The 22,682-nt window shown below is 35.3% G+C and overlaps 2 protein-coding genes across 2 annotated transcripts; both read right to left on the bottom strand.

Annotated features, from left to right (window-relative positions):
• Positions 1–1,352: 1,352 nt before the first annotated feature.
• On the bottom strand, positions 1,353–2,998 carry LOC131619336 (putative FBD-associated F-box protein At3g50710). Its single transcript, XM_058890443.1, has 3 exons — positions 2,228–2,998; positions 1,716–1,874; positions 1,353–1,628 (listed from the first exon to the last, which is right to left on the bottom strand). Exons 1-3 carry the CDS (start codon positions 2,960–2,962, stop codon positions 1,353–1,355), a joined length of 1,170 nt encoding a protein of 389 aa, XP_058746426.1. The 5' UTR covers positions 2,963–2,998.
• Positions 2,999–8,200: 5,202 nt separating this feature from the next.
• LOC131619335 (putative FBD-associated F-box protein At3g50710) lies at positions 8,201–12,775 on the bottom strand. Its single transcript, XM_058890442.1, has 4 exons — positions 12,048–12,775; positions 11,495–11,653; positions 11,355–11,409; positions 8,201–8,523 (listed from the first exon to the last, which is right to left on the bottom strand). The coding sequence occupies exons 1-4, from the start codon at positions 12,762–12,764 to the stop codon at positions 8,201–8,203; spliced, it is 1,254 nt and encodes a 417-aa protein (XP_058746425.1). The 5' UTR covers positions 12,765–12,775.
• Positions 12,776–22,682: the final 9,907 nt, after the last annotated feature.

Genomic DNA, 22,682 nt, shown 5'->3' with positions numbered 1-22,682 from the left:
CTAATTGGTAAAAAAAAATTACTATTTGTTGTATTTAGATTAATAGGATTTTTATAAAACTCATAGAAGGAATAATTGGGACTAGTGATTTTGTCACAAAAGACCAATTCCAAGCCAACATCTTTATACTTCAAATCCTTAACAACCATTACGATCAAGAAGTGGCAAGCCAAACAACATCCGCCTTACTAATCTTCACCTTAATTAAATTATTTATTTATCCTGCCTAAATTTTGTTGATCGATTTCACTCTATTTTAAAAATATTTATCAACGATAAATATTTGTCCCGTAATTTTTTTTCCGAATACAAATGTATCAATTATTATAAAAAATAGTGATAAATTAAAAAAAAAAAGAAGTAATGACTCTATGGTATAAAATGATCAAGATTTAATTTTTCTTTTCTTTTTATATATAGAAAAAATTGAAGAGTTGAAAATCTCTAAAGGTTGTCTAAATCGTGATTAATATTTTACTTTTGATTCATTGATAAATTAATTTTAAGTTTTAGATTTTCAAAAGTGTTGAGAAAATAAATATTACTAAAAATATGAATTAAAAATGATTCCTTTTTCCATTACAATAATAGCATTAATTAATTTAGTTTTTAAACTAACAATAATTTTTTTATATTATTTAATATATTAACAATTTTGTCCCAAAAACTAAAAATTTAAAAGTCTATATGAAAAAGTCAGTCGCGGTTTGTAGATGAAACTAATTATTTTCCGTCATTACGTATTGATGTGTTAATCTCTTCTCCTTTTGAAAATTCAATGTTACTAAGATGTAAAATCACAACCCCCTTTCTGGTACAGCTGCTGGGCCGGTAATCAGCCGCTGATGCAAGCGTTCCCTGAGCTTTTCGCCATTTCGCGTGACGATTCTATCTCTTGCAGCATCTGGTTCTCACTCCGGTGTTGGCTGGGAGTGGAACGCAGTAGTGCTCTTCCAAGACAGCACCGCCGGTTCTGGTTTTCTGTAGCAAGAACTTCGTGAGTTTATTCAACATGTGATTCCCAGGGAGAATGTAACACCCCAATCGTTGAATAATAATAAAAAATCAGAGTACAATACTATTGATAGTAAATATAGGCTGTCACATTTTCATCATAAACATCAACAATAAATCGCAATTAAAACACCTTTACTAATAACAGTTCTCCACAACAAGTGTTTGATCACAACGTTAAAAATCAAAGTAAATTCTTAATCACCAGTAAAAAAACTAAAACATAGTTTGCAATGGCCATTCACCCTCAAGTTAGATTATTAATATAGTTTGCAATGGACATTATAAACTTAAAAAGATAAGGGTTAAAAAAAGTTGAGGAAATATGCCCCACCATTCTAATAACCAAAACCAATTGAAATATTAATATTACACCGAGAAGAAATTCTTGGACACGAGATTAATTCTTCTAAAGCACCTCGGAGTTGTAATGCATCAAACATGGTGAATTTCAGGACTTCTAAAAGTGGCGCATATTTTAAAATATATGTTGCTAATCGAAGGTCAACTTCAAAGGCGTCAAACCTTAAAGTACATGATCGGAGATGAGAAGAAATACAATTAGGAACCGTAATTGGGTATTTCCAGTTTTTGAATAAATCTTTGTCTAGCAACTGCAAAACATATAACAAAATAAGATTTGTGAAACAACACCAAAAGGAAAAAAAGAAGGAACATACAAAGACAAAACAGAAAATAACCACAGCAATAGTGAGACTTTGAAGTTTGGGGCAATTCTGGAACAGGCCCATCAGATCTTCACAGTATTCTGAGGCGATTGTAAACAGTTCAAGGTGGATTAAGTTTTGAAAGCTTCTGTTATTGGGAATAATCACTTGCTCGGGAAGCTTTCTATTCACCTACAATAATTTCATATAATATCAAAATGAAATTTAATGTCAACTGCCCAATATGACAGCTTCATGCATGTTTGATTCTCATCATGATTTTACAAGTAATTGCGGTCCAATGTGGTTGTAAAGACTATTGCATCAACAATATTGAGAGGGAGTGCAATGTGGTTGTAATTAAATATTTTTATCAAAACTCAAAATTTCAAAATTCTGAAAATTAATTTACTTGTGATGTAATAAAAAATCTTAACATGACGGTAATTGCAACACCCGGCCCGCAACACATTCACATTAGTGTGCCAGGAATTTAAAACCATGACTATGATTCCTTATAATTTCATATAAGATCTATAACTTACCCAGAGTTTTAAAATCTGGACATTATAAACTGCTGTAACGGGAACATCAGAGTCAAGGATATTGGCTCTGATCAACTTGGATAAGGATTTAAACTCTCCTGTATTCATGGTAGAACTCTTATCTTGCGTGATATAACAAACGTGAGTAATATTCAAATCTTCCAAAATGGGACACCCATGAATAAACTTTTTGAAATTCTCATGATTTTTGAAATAAACATCATTCAAATGAAGGGTCTTAAGCGATGGAAGATCGACGGAGATATTACCATCCAAACGGAATTTCGTCAGTTTGAGAACCACAAGCGTTGAAAAGGTGAAAATCTTTGATGGCAAGATGATGGTCTGACTGAAATTAACAATAGTAGAATATAGGTGGAGATTCTCTAGAGGATGCTGTTTTAAAGTTTGGATCCAGCGGAGGAAGGTGCCTCTAATGCTGTAATGTCTACCTCTCCCCCAACATCTAGATTCACAGTTGAGGTGAAACGTTTTGATAAGTTCTGCAGAGGCAGTGACTGTGTCGACGAAGCTACAGAAACGGAAGAAGGCGTCTTCGTCTTTAACGGATTCATCGTGGAAGTGGAGAGCCGTGAGTAATTTGGTGAGTGGGGTCCACCTCTTGGAGAGAACGGTGGTGGAGAAAGCAAGTTTGGTTGGGAGTAAGGAGAGAATGTAACAGAGTAATTCATCCGGTAAATTGCTGATCCAGTCAATGGGTGCTGCATTCTCCATTAGAGGGATTGAGATTGTGCTTAGTGAGAAATTTCCCAGCACAATTTGGTAATATTATATATTTGACGGCAATCTAAAAAGTAGGAAGGAAAGCCATTGCTTTGTGGTTAAACCTAGTTAGAGTAATATTATATTAAATTTACATTTGTAATTTTGTAAATAAGTATACAAGTTTTTTTTTTACACAAATTAAGTATACTAGATTAAATAAGTATTTATAAAATTCATAAAGAAAAGGGGTAGTACACGTGTAAATTTTTTCCCAATTACTAATCTCAATTTTCACTTTGTTTAAAGCTTCCATACAAAAAAACTAATTTTTAAAAAAAAATATATTTTCGAAAATACATTTACATAAACACGAAGATATTGTGGTCAATTCGATAGTACCTAAAATATTAAAGTAAAAGTATTTTGAAAAATATCATTATAAAAAAATCATACAACAATATAACCAAAAAAAAAATCACAAATAGTACCACCACTTCTGTTCAGCCCGAGGGCACAACGCTTTCCCAAACCCTTCACCACCGTCTTCCTCCAAAAAATGATGTCACAGTCAGAGGACACAACAACCGTAGACAGAATCAGCGATTTATCCAACGAAATTCTATGCCACATTCTCTCCTTTCTCCCAATCAAACAAGCTTTCTCTACCACCCTCCTTTCCAAGCGGTGGGTGTAACGCCCCGAATTTAATTAATTAGTTAATTAAATTATGGAAGGAATTATTTATTGGATTTAGCTGAAATTGGATTCTTATGCTGATCGAAGATATTAAGTTTAAGTCGGATTTATTTAGTCGGTTTAATGGGAGGATAATAGTAAGAATAATATGATTTATTTATTGGACTAATTGATTTAAGTGAATTGGGTTGGATTAGTGTGTGGTAAATAGCAATGAGGAAGTGTGAATGATTGGCCCAATAAGAGTTATAGGAGTTATTTGGATTATTTGGAAAATAAAGAAAAAGAAAAGAAATAGGTTTTTGTTGTACTGTACGAAGAAAATAAGGGTTTGGAGGAGAGGTGAAGAAGAGAGCAATGGCGGAAGAGAAAAGCCAGGGGAAGTCCAATTTTCGCAGCAAGTTTCTGTGGTGAGACACCTTAGCAAAACAAACGTTTCTCCCGATCCAACCGTTGGATCGTCGCGATTCTTGGACACAGTGTTCCAGACTCGTAGAGGTAACTTCTGACCAGAGCGATTTTCGTTTTGATGATTTTAAGTCCATCTGACAAAACGATTTCCGAACAGGTTTTTGGTGCGTCTCTGCACGTTGTTAGAAAAGATTTTCGGAGAAAAGTTGGAAGCGGCGGCATAAGCTATGGCAACCGGGAGAGTAGAGGAATCTCCAATCCAAAGGTAAGGGTGGGGTTCTTACTCTATAACCGGGGTTATGATGAACACGTATGTGGGATGGGGTTTATGAATTTGCCTCAGTGTCGGTGTTTGATTATGTGGTTGATTCTGAGTCCTTGGTTGTTATTCATAATTGGTTGCTTCGTGTTGATTTGGGGATGATTTGTAGGTTGCTGTTGTATTGTGTTTTAGTGGTGGAAAATTGTTATGTTGCTGTTATAAATGTTGTGTTCTTGAATTAAGTTGTAGAAATTCAATCAAATGAATTGGTAGTAATGCTTATTATTAGAAATAGTTGGCATGTGGTATAAGTTGCAGAAAGTGGAAAATAACACGAAGGAGCAATGGTAGAAGTATAAAGTAGCAGGCTGAATCGGTAGCCTAATTATAATGCGATAAAAGTAACTGTAGCAATAATGATGGCTTATGTAGCGGTAATTCAAGTAACGGAGTTGTTGATAATTAACAAATAATAATAATTAAGTTGTTGGTGCCTTAGTGGTAGATGTTGATAGCGAATATTAAGTTGATAGCTGCAGAGTTGTTACAACCTTGGTAGGAATAATTTGGTAGTAGTATAAGGACCGATGATGTAAGTTGGTGGACAATTAAGTATAAGTTGTTGAGTAGAATGTAGTATATGTTGCTATTAAGTAGTATAAATAAGACCTATAATAATAGTCGGTATGAGTAAGCGTTGTGTCGAGTTGTTGTTGTTATGTTGTTTCTAGTATGTTATTATTGAACATGATATAGTTGAATATGTTGTTAGTAAGTTGTTGGGAATATGTTGTCGTTGTTGAACAAGTTGTTATTACTATGTTGAAATGTTGTTGTTATACGTCGCTGTTGAATTGTCGTTGATTACGTTGACGATGTTGTAGGCCTATGGCCAATGTTGAATAAGTTGAAAATTGATTATGTTGTTCAGCGTTGTTATTGTCCCGACTTGTGGGCATGTTTAAGTTGTAGGTCGTATGACCAATGTTGGATTAAGTTGATGCATCTGTTGCATGTTCAAGTTGTTGTTTACGTTGTTGTTGTTGTTTCGTTGTTGTTGTTATGACGTTGTGGTTGTTGTCGCATGCATACATTTGCATTGTTTATGTGAATACAAGATTACACTCAAAGATGTTTTTGATTCATGGCAAACTCAATAAGCATTCAAACAACAAAGCGGGAGCACAAAACTCAAAGAAAAGCAAGCATTGATCACTCATGACAGAACAGGTTGACCTATTATGCTTATAGGTTGACTCAACACAAGCAGAACAAGAAGAATGCAGAAAAGCAGCAGTTAGGTCGACCTACTGTCAACCCAGGTCGACCTAAAATGGAGAAAAATCCATATACCTCTGCTAGGTCGACTCACACATCATCCAAGTCGACCTAAAGTGAAGAAATTCACATATCAGTCTGCTAGGTCGACCTACACAACAACTAGGTCGACCTAATCTGAGAAAATGTCCTCAGAATGCATCTGAAGAGGATTCTGGTCGACCTACTCCTTAAACAGGTCGACCTAACTGGGAGCAAAATTCTGCAAGCTCTGCTAGGTCGACCTAAGCACTACAAGAGGTCGACCTAACTGATCAAGAATGCCAAAAATTATGTTTCTCTCATCTCCAACTGTTAAGCTATCATATATATTATCAAAGGTTCAATTATTCAATGCAACACCAACGACTGAAAGATACACAAAGGCTTCTCATCTTCGTTCTTCGTCATCTCCAACGCAATTACACATAATCATTCTTGCGTTGAGGGTTAGTGATCGAGCTCGATAACGTCCATGGAACGGAATTGAAGATTCCTAGTGGGTGAAGATTTGTGGGGTTTTTGGTGAATAAAATCTGCGGGTTTTGTCCTCCAAGATAGGTGTTTCTTGGGGGTTTTTATCAAGAGGTTTCATCGAGGATCCGGCTGAGTGTGAAGATTGAAGAACAAGGGTTCGAAGGAATTGAAGACACTGCAGAAAGGGATCAAAGTGAAGCTCTTGGATAACCTTGATCTGACTCAAGATTAAGGGGGAAGAAGATTCAAAGGATCGACATAATTGGTTTATGGTTTATCGCTTTGTTATCTTCTTTGTATATACTACTTTCAACATTAATGAAAGATTACCCAATTTCAGTTTGGAATTGGGGGCAGACGTAGTCGTAGCGAGGACGATCGACGAACTGCCTAAACAAATATCGTGTTCTTGTCGCTTTTACTTTTTCATTTACGTTCTGTTCATATTTGGTTATAATAGCAAATTGATCAACGATTCGAGTGTTAAGATTGTGAATTAAGAACTTATATAAACATCACAATCCATCACATATTGAATCACCGTCAATTTGATCATTATCACCAAGTGTTTGTATATTTGTTTCTATCACTTTTACTGCATTGCAAACATTGTCCATCATACAAGAAGTTAATCTGATTTTCAATAAGAGCAACGCTTTGATTCTGCAACGTATACTCTTATCACTTACCTCAAGTTTTTGACTGGTTTTTTAAACACATATACAATCGTTTCGATAGTGGTTCGGAATAGACGCGAGTCGATTCAGAATCACTTCCGCTGAAAAGTCGTTTAACTCCGTAAAACTGTGAACGATCTATTCACCCCCCTCTAGATCCTAAGGCCAGCGTCTAACAAGTGGCATCAAGAGCTCTGGTTTATTCCGTGCTACGTGAAACACTTATTGGAAAGATGGCTTCCGGACCTAAAGGGGCTCACAATAGGGCTCCAGTTTTCAACGGTGAAAACTATGGCTATTGGAAGGATTGTATGTGTGTCCACATCAATGCAATTGATAGGAACATCTGGACAGCTATTGTCAATGGTCCCTTTCAGATCACCATGACAAATGCAGCTGATGCAGTTGTTCCAAAACCAGAAAATACTTGGGATGCTGAAGATGAAAAGAGATATGCATACGATTGGAAAGCGAGAAACATTCTAATCTCAGCTCTAGGAGTTGATGAATACTATCGCGTTTCCCATTGTAGATCAGCTAAAGCTATGTGCGACACATTGCAAGTTGCCCACGAGGGAACGGATGATGTCAAACTAGCTATGATCAATACGTTAACTCAAGAGTTCGAACTCTTCCACATGGAAGATGGTGAATCCATCGAAAACATGCAGAAGAGATTCGTTCACCTGAAAAATCAGTTAAACTCTCTTGATAGACCTGTTTCCAATGCAGTTGCTACTAACAAAATCTTAAGATGCTTGAACAGGGAATGGCAACCCAAGGTTACAGCAATAAAGGAAGCAAATGATCTAAACACCTTAGACATTACCACTCTCTTTGGTAAACTAGAGGAACATGAACAACATCTTAAATGCCTTGACATGCATGAGAAAAGGGCAAAGAAAGAAAAGAACATGGAGAAAGAGGTAGAGAAGAAGTCAATAGCTCTAAAAGCTTCAAGCTCCAAGACCTCAAGACAAGAGCCAAAGGATAGTGATACAAGTGATGACGAAGACTCCGATGATGAGGAAATGAGACTGTTTGTGCGAGGATACAACAAATATCTAAAGAAAAATGGAGCAAAACATTCTGATAAAGGCTTGATCAACTATAGAAAGCAATCAAACAAGTTCAAACAAGATGACGACAACAAAGGAAAAATCAAAGGCCTTTGCTTCAATTGTGGGAAAGCCGGTCACTACAAACTGGATTGTCCATACCTTAAGAAAGAAAAAGAGAAGAACCACAAACTTTGAAAAGGTGAAAATAGTTGGTGGCAATGTGATTGTCTCGTTCAAATAACCTATACTAGAATGGAGGTGGAGATTCTCCAAAGGATGCCGTTTGGCAGTTTGGATCCAGTTGTTGATGTTGTCCGAACAGCCATCTAGCTGCCAATGGATAGAATCACAATTGAGGTGAAACGTTTTGATAAGTTCTGCAGAGACAGACAGTGACTGTGTCGACGAAGCTACAGAAACGGAGGAAGGCGGCTTCGTCTTTAACGGATTTGTCGTGGAAGTGGAGAGCCGTGAGTAATTTGCTGAGTGGGGTCAATCTCTTGGAGAGAACGGTGGTGGAGAAAGCAAGTTTGGTTGGGAGTAAGGAGAGAATGTTACAGAGTAACTCATCTGGTAAGTTGCTGATACTATCAATGGGTGCTGCATTCTCCATTAGAGGGGTTGAGATTGTGATGCGTTGCTGCTTAGTGAGAAAGATTTGACGGCAATCTGAAAATTAGGAAGGAAAGCAATTGCTCTTTGGTTAAACCTAGCTAGCTACATTTGTAATTAAGTATATACTATGATTTGGAAACATATTACTCCTTCATTTTCATATTGTGTATTGTTTTTCTTTTTTAACATATATTAAAAGATATATATATATATATATATATATATGAGGAGGGATCAAATTACACCATAAGAGTTACACCACGAGTTACACTCGTTCAATAACTACATTTCGAATTAATATTTTTTAAATTCAACCGTTGGATTGAAACATAATATCATATAGATCATACCTATAAAGTTTGAGCTTAATCTATAATGATTTGTTATACGATCAAGATATCCAAAGATTAACGTCAAAATGAGCTTTCATATAACGTTAATTTTGATGTAATTCAATGACATAGTAAATCATTATAGATTAAGCTCAAACTTTATAGGTATGATCTATATGATATTATAGTTCAATCCAACGGTTGAATTTAAAAAATATTAATTCAAAATGTAGTTATTGAATGAGTGTAACTCGTGGTGTAACTCTTCGGGTGTAATTTGATCCCTCCTCTATATATATATATATATATATATATATATATATATATATATATATATTTTATGAAAAAAGAGAAATTAGGAAAGATTTATAAAATTATTTTTTATTACTTATATGAATGAAATGAAAAAATAAATATAGGTTTAATATGTTTTAATCTCTTAATTTAAATGTTTCCTTTTAGTCTATTAACTAAAAAGTATTACAACTCAGTCTCTTTTTTAGATCAGCATTTTTAACCTTCTACCTTCTCATTTTGATTTTGCAGGTTTTCATGGTTGCGAAATCGTTGGAGATTCACGTTTCTATTGCAAACGAAGGTGTTGTTGTTGTCGTTCCGCATAATGTTTTTCGTATTGATTTATCTCCCATCTTGCTAATTGCAGAGATAAAGTTGATTCACTTTGCATCAATACCCCACCGCCTATTTCTTCCTCAATTTCTTCCTCTGTCGACCAAACCACTCCCATTTCACAGATGCAGGATAGTGTAAAATAAAAACTCTATGCAGCTAGTGCTTTGCACTATATTTGATTAGTGTGAAATAAAAACTCTATGCAGCATGTGCTTTGCACTATATATATTTGATTATTATTTGGGCTTATATCACTCTCCCTCTGGTCCTATGGACGTGGTACTCTTCTATTAAGTTGATTGTCACTAGATTGATTGTCATTATATAATTTCAGTTCTTTTGATTGAATGTTTTTGGTATTGATTTATCTCTAATCTTGCTAATTGCACTTGAATTAACATATTGTTATTTCTGTCATCCCTTTCTCGAATAGATTATCTTCATTTTTTCATAAAAAAATATAACAAACATAACAAATTATATATCCTCAATATTTTTAGACAGACATTTCGTCGTTGGAAGTGTCGATTTCCTTGTCAGCTGACGGGTTATCTCAGAAATACAATGTACTTGCGTATGTCGGTGATGACAAAAACTAATATCAGGCCGATGAAGGTATGGTCATTTGGACACTTGCAAGAACTGTGAATCTTAAGGAGAATAATTTAATACATCATTGTATCAAACTATTTGCAAAGAAGGATATTCCCAGAAAATAATATGAATCTTAAGGAGAATAATTTAATACATCATTTTATAAAACTATTTGCAAAGAAGGATATTCCAAAAAAATAATATGAAATTGGATGGATGCAATAGCATATTTATTTTATTTTTGAGAGTTTGGATAAATTACACTTTAGTCTACTAAAACATCAAAGTAGTGAGAAAATAACAAAACAGTTTAGCGATATTCCATGATGCACTGCAAGTATCTTTTGTTCACTGTATCTGCAATCCAATTTTTGTTCTAATTATTTTTTCTGTTGACTCTGCAATTATTTCACTTTTTTATCATAGAATCAACTGATTATGAAGAGTTATACTTTTTTACCGTAGAGTCAACATATGCAGTGGTGAAACACAGAAACACAGTCAAGTCGTGTCTCCCCAAACATGAATTTACCACCTCACAAGCTCTACTACATTTCTAGTCATAATAATATTCCATAAAATAAAACTACATGTCTTGAATGTTTAGAAAACACAGTCTAAGTAGCATATATACGTAGCCTTGAGCTGCTTCAATCCACAACTGGACAAACAAAAACCATTAATCTTAACAAAACATCACAAATGCTCGTTATTTTCAATGTTTTGATTATAAAGTGTTGTAGTTAGCATTTTGTAAATGCCAAATACACATGCTAAACTAACAAGTCCATTTCTTGGAGATTCTTAAAATAAGTCTTTTTGAATAAAACATATGAATCTATTAAAACACCTTTACTAATAACAGTTCTTCATTACTCACACATGACATGAATGTTATGACACGTTTCTGTTAGCCTTCCTCCACAACAATTGTTTGATCACAACGTTGAAAATCAAAGTAAATTCTTAATCGCCAGTAAAAAGCTAAAATACAGTTTGCAATGGCCATTCACCCTCAAGTTAGATTATAATATAGTTTGCAATGGACATTATAAACTTGACAAAGATAAGGGTTAAAAAAATTGAGGAAATATGCCCCACCATTCTAATAACCAAAACCAATTGAAATATTAATATTACACTTAGAAGAAATTCTTGGACACGAGATTAATTCTTCTAAAGCACCTCGGAGTTGTAACACATCAAACATGGTGATTTTCAGGACCTCTAAAAGTGGCGCATATTTTAAAATATATGTTGCTAATCGAGTGTCAACTTCGAATTCGCCAAATCTTAAAGTACATGATCGGAGATGATAAGAAATACAATTAGGAACCGTATTTGGGTATTTCCAGTTTTTGAATAAATCTTGGTCTAGCAGCTGCAAAAAATATAGCAAAATAAGATTTGAGAAACAACACCCAAAAGATAAAAAAGAAGGAACATAAACAAGACAAAAAAATAACCTCAGCAATAGTGAGCCTTTGAAGTTTGGGGCAATTCTGGAGCAGGTCCATCAGATCTTCACAGTAATCTGAGGCGCTTACATACAGTTCAAGGTGGATTAAGTTTTGAAACCTTCTGTTATTGGGAATGATCACTTGCTCAGGAAGCTTTCTAGTCACCTACAATAATTTCATATAATATCAAAATGAAATTTATGCCAACTGCCCAATGTGACAGCTTCATGCACGTTTGATTCTCATCATGGTTTTAAATTGCAGATGCAATCACAATTGCACTCGCTCTCAATATTGTTGATGCAATAGTCTTTACAACCACATTGGACCGTAATTACTCCTAAAATCATGCAAAGCTACCCGTGTTTGTTCATTTTTCTTTAAATATTTTTATCAAATTTCAAAATTTCAAAATTCTGAAAATTAATTTACTTTGATGTATTAAAAAATCTTTCAAATAAATATTGATGCCACAACAGCCGTAATATGCATAGCAATCACAGTGAAATAAAACCATGATTGTGATTCCTTATAATTTCATATAAAATCTATAACTTACCCAGACTTTTAAAATCTGGACATTATAAACTGCTGTAACGGGAACATCAGAGTCAAGGATATCGGCTCTGATCAACTTGGATAAGGATTTAAACTCTCCTGTGTTCATGGTAGAACTAGAACTCTTATCTTGCGTGAAATAATAAACGTGCGTAAAATTCAAATCTTCCAAAATGGGACACCCATAAATAAACTTTTTGAAACTCTCATGATTTTTCAAGTAAACAGAATCCAAATGAAGGGTCCTAAGCGATGGAAGATCGACGGAGATATCACCATCCAAACAGAAACACTTGAATTTGAGAACCACAAGCTTTGGAAAGGTGAAAGTAGTTGGTGGCAAAGTGATTCTGTTGTAAAAATTAAATAAAGGAAAATATAGGTAGAGATTCTCCAGAGGATGGCGTTTGGCAGTTTGGATCCAGTTGTTGAAACGACCATGCCAATGGATAGAATCACAGTCTAGGTGAAATGTTTTGATAAGTTCAGCAGAGGCAGTGACTGTGTCGACGAAGCTACAGAAACGGGAGAAGGCGGCTTCGTCTTTAACGGATTCGTCGTGGAAGTGGAGAGCCGTGAGTAATTTGGTGAGTGGAGTCCATCTCTTGGAGAGAACGGTGGTGGAGAAAGCAAGTTTGGTTGGGAGTAAGGAGAGAATGTAACAGAGTAATTCATCCGGTAAATTGCTGATCCAGTCAATGGGTGCTGCATTCTCCATTAGAGGGATTGAGATTGTGCTTAGTGAGATTGTGCTTATTTGACGGCAATCTGAAAAGTAGGAAGGAAAGCCATTGCTTTGTGGTTAAACCTAGTTAAAGTACTCTTATATTTAAATTTACATTTGTAAATAAGTATACTAGATTTTATTTTTGACACAAATTACGTATACTAGATTAAAATAAAATTAAATATTTATAAAATTCATAAAAAAAATTGTATTTGTAAATTATTTTTATATTGTCAACTAAGGGTGTTCATATCCAAACCAATCCAAATAAAAATTGCAAATCGATTCAAAAGATCTGAAAAGCGTAAAAGAAATTGGAATATATTAGATGTGTTTGAATGTCATTTTGTGAAAACTGTTCGGTTCGAATTAGATTTCGGATTGATTTTGAGAATTTCTTTAGCCACCTCCTAACCTTCTTGCCCACCCCTAGTGAATTTACCAGACTACCCCTTGTTTCGGAAGTTCATTTCCGAAACGGTACTTTTTTTTGCAAAAAAGGTGTTTTCGGAAATGAACTTCCGAAAAAGTGTTTTTTTAATATAAAATATTGATTTCGAAGATGCATCTCCGAAATAAAGTTACATTTTCAGAAAATGTGGTGTTTCGGAAGTTCATCTCCGAGCGCACCCCCCATGATGGAATTCGGAAATGCACTTCCGAAGTTATGTCTGGACAGAAGCAAAATGAAAAATAACAACGATTCGCTTTATTTAATCGGGTGAATATTACAACGATAATATTACTGAAAATCAAAGTTACATATTGTTGAACACGGGTAGGTGGGGATGAGTCAACATTTTGATAACGTCGTCCGCCGATCTTTGAAGTTTGGCGTCCAACTCGATCGGGCCTTTCGAAGAAAATCGGTCGAACGTTGTCCACATAACCGCTAAGTCTTCGTCGTTCTTGATCTGAAAAGGTGTGAACTTAATGTCTCCCTCGTCGTTAAGCGATGGAGAGCGGTACTCGAGCTTGACAACCTTTCGATTCTCGGGATAGCGTAAAAGCGTGTTGAGCGACGGTATCAATTCCGCAAACGGCGTGTCGCGCGAGAAGCGAAATTGGAACGGCATCGGGTAGCCGGTTTCAAAGTAGACGAATGCTAGGTGAGGGTATGTTTGTGTCATTTGTGTTTTGTGGTGTGAAGAGGATGAAGAAGAGTGTGTGGTATTTATAGACTTATTGGAGCATTGATGGCCCAACAAACCTTATCCTGCCTCAGGGGACATTTCGGAAATGAACTTCCGAAAATAGGCTCCAGACATGTATATTTCGGAAGTTCATTTCCGAATTATGCAGAAACAGACTTAAATTTTGCATTTTGTTGATTGCTTAGTGTTTTGTGTAAACAATACCAAAGGAAATCAAAATAGACATAAATTAGACATTGATGACATAAAACATACTTATATTATATATGTATTGAATCGGTCCGATTTTACATGATAAACAACAATACATACAAAAAATGATCGTTACAAACAAAAAACGATCCGGAACAAACTAAAATTCACCGAACCAATCGGTGGATCCTAAATCCAAAATAGGCACGTTCTTCGAATGCTCTCTATTTTGCTCGCGCTCTTGGCTCATCATTTCTTCAAACTCCGCCATTCTTGAAACAAAAGGATCCGGCCAAGTCTCCGCCTCATTTGAACGATGTGCTGTCCATTGACAACAAGTAGCCGGTATAGGACACCCCGGTTTCAAAAACACTTGGACGAAGTGCCGCGATCGTAGATACCCGATGCATATGATTCGGCCCGACGCGTCCAACGGCGGTCGACTATGAAGTGGAAAGAAAGTCTCACATAGTCCAAACCTCGTCAAATCGACGCATACAATATCATATGCACTTGCTATGAGATGACCCATATCGGGGAATGACATCCACTTCGAGACCGGAGCGATACCGGTAAGTGGTGGAACAAGTGAATCATGAATTTTTGCAAACTTTTCTTGATTTTCATATAGTCGGCCGTAGATGTCCCGATACGAAGTCAACTCCGTAAGAAGTTCCCGTCGGACTAAAGTGTGATTATTTTCCCCTTTACCGAGCAAACCCGCAACGGCCCGATATCCACAATTGCCGTCTCCGCCAACATCAACGATGTTATCGATATATTTGTGCATAAAAAGTGGCATCTCATCAATGTAGACAATAGGTGATTTTTTTATCGGCGGTGTGCGAGGTGGCTTCGATATACGGGCACCTTTGTTACCACTACACTTGGACTTAGGTGTCTCATGAATTTCCGGTAACGATGCATCAACATGTTCAAAGTAGGAAGGAGATCGTTTTGTTGATGTGTCATCTTGTGTAATTTTGGACTTTTTCGGTGCACCTTTAGTCTTAACCGGTTGAGATGGCGGTTTCAAATCGGTGGTCTCCGGAAATGCGATCTTTCGCAATTGTTCTTTTATATGCATTTTTGTTGTGTCGTCCGCTTTAGCAAACTTCTCCAATATCACTTCCAACTCGTCGGAGATGGTGATTTTGGAGTCATTTTCTTTCGGCGGGTCAAAATCATCAAAACGAAGTTTCTTCCAATGGTCGGCTACCTCATCCATGCGTATTGGTGAATTCAACTCCTTCTTTTTTGAAATTATACAAGCACACGGAAGGCCGTATGTAGTTCTAATGGTGCACCCACATAAAGAACTATCCGCCCCCGTGGTCTCCGACCGCTTAGCTTCATGAAACAAAAAATTCAAACCCGTTCGAGATATGTTGTAAATCAATTGGGAGAATAGAATTTGGCCCTTATACCGGTGTTCCATGACCGTCTTGCTCCGACCGAACGATGTTTGAATTTCATTGTGTTGATTATCAAGCATTTGATTCACGGTGTCCCACCCGCGACACAAATCTCCCTTACTATCACCCAACCACCTCTTGAAGACCGCATGTGCAGATTCAACTCGGTTAGTCGTGGTGCAACCAAGATGTCTAACCCGATTTGTCCAAGCGCACACGACTTTTTCTCTAACTTTGTCAAGAATGGTGGATTCGACGTAATGACAAAATGTCCTAATGGAACCACACAAAGACCTAAAGTGTACCACTTTCTCGGTATAATCCTCTTCGGAGTATGCATCCAAAATTCCCCTCCATGCCGCCATTATCCTATCAACCACAACACCGGCTTTGACAAATTTACCATTTTCATCCAACCTATCTTTTGTCCCAACCGCGGGTTTCAACTTGCTTCTCACGTTGCAAGTTATGTGATACCGGCAAAGTAAAGCGGTAGATGTCGGGAAGACGGTATCGACCGCATTCATCAAAGCATTATCCCGGTCGGTGACAATGACGTTTGGCATAACCGCTTGATCAACTAACAAAGACTTGCAAATTCCCAAGGCCCATGTAAAGTTGTCTTCTTTTTCACACTCCAAAAAAGCAAACCCCACCGAATAAGTCTTGTTCGTCGAGGTAACACCGACTATCTCTAGAAGCGGAAGCCTATACTTGTTGGTCTTGTACGTCGAATCCATCAAAAGAACGGTTGGAAATGTGTTGAATAATTTGATACTTTCGGGATGAGTCCAAAAAATATCACGCACGGTAACTTTGTCCTCGGAGGTTCGGAAGCTTGAAACATAATTGTTATCGCCTAAAAGTTTCAAAAGTTGTTGCATTTCCGACCGAGGGCCCATATTTAAAACCTTGAGATTGTGCCGTTCATTGTAAACTTGCTTGATATTTGAAACGCTATCCGGTTTCTTACGCTTCAAATCGGCAAGTATGTTGCGAGGCGCCACTTTGACTATCGTTAGATCCGATATCACATTCCTCTCTTCGCGGGACAAACGACACGCCATTGGATGCCCGTGTAACTTGACATCCAAGGCATGATTATGCATTCCACAAATTACGGTTAACCGCCATAAATCATCAACCCTCCGAGTGGCACGCAACTTAAACGGACACCCGCACTTTCTCGATCCCGTGTCCTCGTGTTTTAGCACACGGTTTGATTGCACATAACTACCACCACGTTCGCAATTCAAAACAACGAAAGCTTTCCGCCTACTATTTCCATTGTCCGACCTTAAAATGACAATTCCAAATCCATGTTTACTAGCTTCGTTTCGAACCCAATCAATCAATTGTTCTCGACTAACGAAGCTCCGATCATTTGTAAAATGTTGCCTAACATCGACCGCATTGATCATAGGAGTAGCGTCAATAACCGGATCGTTATTAACGTTGACAATTTCCGGATTTAATACTCCATCGTCTTGCACAATGTTGTCCGGATGCACCATACCTAGCAAATGCAAAAATTAGCAAAATTGGCCAAAACTGTTTTTTTTTAAACTGCCAGGGCATATTTCGGAAGTTCATTTCCGAAATTTGTTAGGTAATATATTTCGGAAATGAACTTCCGAACCATATCAGTTTTCAGCATAAATTTGTTGAATCAATGTAGTGAAACAGGGGATGAAATGAGAGATGTTTACCTGAAATTGTAGCTTTCTATGCCCCCTTTAACGTGATCAACGGTTTGAAACTTGCTTTTAGGGCGAAAAATTGATGGAGATTGATAGGGTTTAGAGAGGGTTTTGATAAGTTTTTGGAGAAAAATGATGAAAAAGTGAAGGAGGGAAATTTGTATATGCAGCAACAGTTTCGGAAATGAACTTCCGAAAATATTCACGGTTTTGAATTTTTTTGACTTCGGAAATGTATCTCCGAAAACACCACTTTTTTGGTGTTTTCGGAGATTCATTTCCGAACTAAACAAAAAAAATAATAATAATAACTTCGGAGATGCATCTCCGAAGCAGGGGCAGTTTTGGGATTTCGCTGGGGGTTTCCCCCATAGGGAGGTGGGTAAAGAAAAATTCTTGATTTTTCAAAACAGATCTAAACCGAACCGAACCACATAATATTTTTATACATATTTATTTTTATTAGTATAATATCTGACTTAAATTTTTAATTAGATGATAAATATGTTTTTAATAATATTTAATAACTCGCTTTAATCTATTTATTTATATTATTATTACAACTATAAACGATAACTTTCATTTTGCAAAATATTAATTATTAATATACTATATTTTACATATTATAATTATTTATAAAATAATTATGATTTATTAATATTTTTATAATATTAATAAAAATATAATTTATAATTTAGACATTCAAAAATCGATTTAAATTAAACCGATTTAAATTAGATCGAATCGTATAAGTTTTTTTAATATATCATCCAAAATCGAACCAAACCGCAAATAAATTTATCTCTGGATCAGATGAATTTTTGACTTAAAACTGATACAAACCGAACCGTGGACGCCCCTATTGTCAACTAATGATAATCATATATTCCGTCAAGTCAGACTGTGAATTTTAAATTAATTATATGATTTGGCATTTTAAAATATTATGATGGGATATTTGTGTAATACTTCTTTCCACAGACAGTGTAATACTATTAAACTCAAATTTATATTATAATATTTTATAGTATTGGTGTGTTGCTTGATACTTTTTACTTTTTAGTATATTAAATATGTGATTCAGCATAATTTTCAATGTTACGAGAACCTTCAACGTCACACACATAAGAACACATTGATGACAAATAAAACGAATACACGAAACTTGTTCAATTGTGTGGTTTTGGAATGCACACTACTGCAAAAAAACACAATTTAAATCATATGCTTTAATATATCATCCAAAATCGAAGCAAACCGCAAATAAATTTATCTCTGGATCAGATGAATTTTTGACTTAAAACTGATACAAAAACACTTAGAAAAACACTTAGAAAGGGGGGGGGGGTTGAATAAGTGTAGTCTTAAAAACTTGAACGATAAAAATAAATTGCACAGTTATTTTTATCCTGGTTCGTTGTTAACTAAACTACTCCAGTCCACCCCCACGGAGTGATTTACCTCACCTGAGGATTTAATCCACTAATCGCACGGATTACAATGGTTTTCCACTTAGCCCACGACTAAGTCTTCTAGAGTATTCTGATCACAACTTGATCACTCCAGGAACAACTGCTTAGATACCCTCTAAGACTTTCTAGAGTTTCCTGATCAACACGATCACTCTAGTTACAACTGCTTAGATAACCTCTAAGACTTCCTAGAGTATTCTGATCAACACGATCACTCTAGTTCCTTACAACTTAATGTAATCAATTCAGAGTATTACAAATGCTTCTAAAAAGCTATAATCACAACTGTGATATTTCTCTTAACGTTTAAGCTTATTCTCACTAATATATTACAACAGCAATGTAGTGAGCTTTGATGAAGATGAAGTTTCTGAGCTTTGATTTGAACAGCGTTTCAGCAAGTTAATATTCACAGAATTGTTTCAGAGTTGTTAACCTTGCTTCTCATCAGAACTTCATATTTATAGGCGTTTGAGAAGATGACCGTTGGGTGCATTTAATGCTTTGCATGTTCCGTACAGCATTGCATTTAATGTTTCACGCTTTTGTCAACTACCTCGAGCCTTGTTCACGCTGTGTCTACTGACGTTGCCTTTAATAGCTTTCAACGTTCCTTTTGTCAGTCAGCGTAGCCTGCCACTTGTACTTTCTTCTGATCTGATGTTTGAATATAATATTAGAATATCATCAGAGTCATACAGCTTGGTGCAAAGCATCTTCTTGTCTTCTGACCTTGAAGTGCTTCTGAGCGTGATACCATGAGAACTTCAGTGCTTCTACTTCTAACCTCAAGTTCTTCTGATGCTTCCATAGACCCATGTTCTGATTCTGCCTTGACCATCTTCTGATGTCTTGCCAGACCATGTTCTGATGTTGCATGCTGAACCTTCTGAGACAAAGCTTCTGAGCGCTGATTTGTGCATACTCTTTATATATTTCCTGAAAGGGAAATTGCAATGTATTAGAGTACCACATTATATCACACAAAATTCATATCCTTGTTATCATCAAAACTAAGAATATTGATCAGAATAAATCTTGTTCTAACAAACCGAACCGTGGACGCCCCTATTGTCAACTAATGATAATCATATATTCCGTCAAGTCAGACTGTGAATTTTAAATTAATTATATGATTTGGCGTTTTAAAATATTATGATTGGATATTTGTGTAATACTTCTTTCTACAGACAGTGTAATACTATTAAACTCAAATTTATATTATAATAATTTATAATATTGGTGTGTTGCTAGATACTTTTTATTTTTTAGTATATTAAATATGTGATTCAGCATAATTTTCAATGTTACGAGAACCTTCAACGTCACACACATAAGAACACATTGATGACAAATAAAACGAATACGCGAAACTTGTTCAATTGTGTGGTTTTGGAATGCACACTAGTGCAAAAAACACAATTTAAATCGTATGCTTTCCACTTGATTTAAAAACTTGAAAAAACTAGGACACGGGTTGCCTATTAAAGTGAATAATATTTAAATCTGTTAATCTGATTTAAAAAGAATTTTTTATAGTTAAAATAAATAGGTGAGATACAAAAGTGCCCAATGCATCTATTATTCCCTTTCTTCTCCCCGAAAACACAAATTTTCTCTCTTTTTTTTCACAAAAGCACCCTCACACGTTTTCTCTCTCAACCCTTTCATTTCTTAGTTGGCGACGGAAAGAAACCTTAAACACGTTTCCTCTTTCTCTCGTCGGTGAAAGAAACCGTAATCAAGTTTCCTTTTCACTTTCTCTCTCTCTCGGCGAAACAAACCATCGATTGCCTTCTCACTTTCCTTCTCTGCGACGACAAATATGTAGCTGCAGTTTCCGTCGACATTCAGATTTCCTGATTAACCTCTTTTTATGTACAGATTTTCCAAGGTCAATTCATATTTAGGTCTTTTTCAAGGTTAATTTAGGTTTAGTTTCCATTTGAGACATTTCTATGTTGATACTGTTGTCGCATTCAAGCGATATTTAATGAAGCTTTCTTTTTTGAAGATATTTAAAAGGTTTAATGAAAGTTTGCTTCTTTGAGTCTGTGAAGTTTGTTTGAATTCCTATGTTTCTGTTTCATAAATTGAGAATTTTCTTGGAAATCAATGAAGTTTAACCTTGAACAAGATAACTTTATGTTCATTTATCCATTTATAGTGTCTTGAATTGGCTTTTAAGTTTAATTTTGAATTGGTTTTCTACTGATTTTTGTCAAGAAAGATAAGTGGGATGTTAGGAATTTGAATTAGTTTTCTCTTTCTGCTGGATTTTATTAGGAGATAAGTGGGTTGTTAGTTGGAACTGAAATTGGATTTGTTAGTGTTGTTAAATTTTGTTGTTACTGCTAGCTTTGAAAACAAACACATGTTTTATTTAGTCCATAAAAGTTCTAACCAGAAAGGCAATAGGGATATGTTTGCAGTTTGGTTTTAGCAAAGTCTATGGCCTTCAGTTTTGAGTTTCTTAAAAAATCTTTAAGACACTTGCAATTTGAGGCATAACCAAGAATGATTTACAATATTTGAGTTGGTCATCCATTTATAGTGATCAAAGATGTTATGGATGACCAATCAAGTAGAATATAATAGACCCAACTGAAAAAGACCCTTCTCTTTGTTACTAAAATAAACAATAAGCCATACCTGATAGATGAGACTTATTTGGAATATTCTGCCTCCAAAAATCAGATATAAAAGTTGCGTACAAATAAACTAATTTCCTTGCATAAAGATGCCATTAGTGTATTGTATTTCCCTTATTGTCGGTATGTCGGTCGGTTTCAGGAATGGTGACAGAAGTATTTAGGGTGATATTTGTACTTCTCTATGAGATCGAAAGTTGCTAGAAGCTCAACAATTTTATCAAAAATGTATTGGGGCAGTAATTATAGCTAATAGTCGTCACAGGATACGTGACATTGACGGAGTTGCTGATATAAACATGTGTATAAGATGAGGATCAGAAGTTAGAACATTATTAATTACACAATTGTGGTGTTTTGAAATGTTTTTAATTTGTGAATCTAGTAGGATCTTACGATTTGTTAGATAATCACATATATTAGAAAGATTTGAAGTTGATTCATTTAATTTTTGTTTTCCACGAAATGTAGTCATCATTGGCAATTACTCATTATTGAGCCAAAAAAACAAAATGTAGTCTTCCTATGTTCGCTGTGGTTGAAGCCAGATAAAAACATCGTTTTTATTGTTGATTCGTAAGTATAATCTATTTCCTTACATATAATTTATGATGTTTTAGAAGACAAATTTATTGAATATATTTTATTATCGTAGAGCCATAGATGGATATAATAGGTTGAAATGTTCGAGAAAATAGAGAAAGCCAACATGGACCATTAATCTCAAAGTAAGTTAACAATTTTATAACTAATTTAAAGTTTATCAATAAATTTTGTATATGCTATTTATTTACTGTAATTTATGGTAATTGTAGTGCCAAAGACAATCTTTCCATTATGAGTGTGGCTATTATGTTATGATACATATGTTGAACATTGTATCAGCTGGGATTGTTAATACATGGAATCAGGTATGTAACAAAAAAAAATTAATTATGTGTCAATTGTCTTCTTTAATGTCGATACAATATTCTAATATTTTTTTAATATTTATTCAGATATTTGGAGATTCAACGTCATTTCATGATGACGACGTTACGAATATTCAATAACGTTGTGCAAATTTTATTTTAGAATCCATTTGAAGTAACTTGGTTAGGTAAAAAATGGCAATCATAGGTCGGTGCCATTTATTTTTTTGCTTCTTTTGTAAGCATCGTAGTTTGTTTAGCTTTGCTTAGACTAGCTAGTGTTTTGATACTACTTTAGTTAGGTTTTGGCAAGAGTTATTTTGTTCTATGGTACTATTTGTGACATAGTTTCTCGAATATTTTAAAATTGATGGAATTTATTTAAAAAATTGTTCCATGGTACAGTTTGTATTG

This window comes from Vicia villosa, linkage group LG7, assembly GCF_029867415.1.
Source record: "Vicia villosa cultivar HV-30 ecotype Madison, WI linkage group LG7, Vvil1.0, whole genome shotgun sequence".
Classification (NCBI taxonomy): domain Eukaryota; kingdom Viridiplantae; phylum Streptophyta; class Magnoliopsida; order Fabales; family Fabaceae; genus Vicia; species Vicia villosa.
The sequence above is the reverse complement of the archived record's forward strand: the minus strand, read 5'-3'. Positions and strand labels throughout refer to the sequence as shown.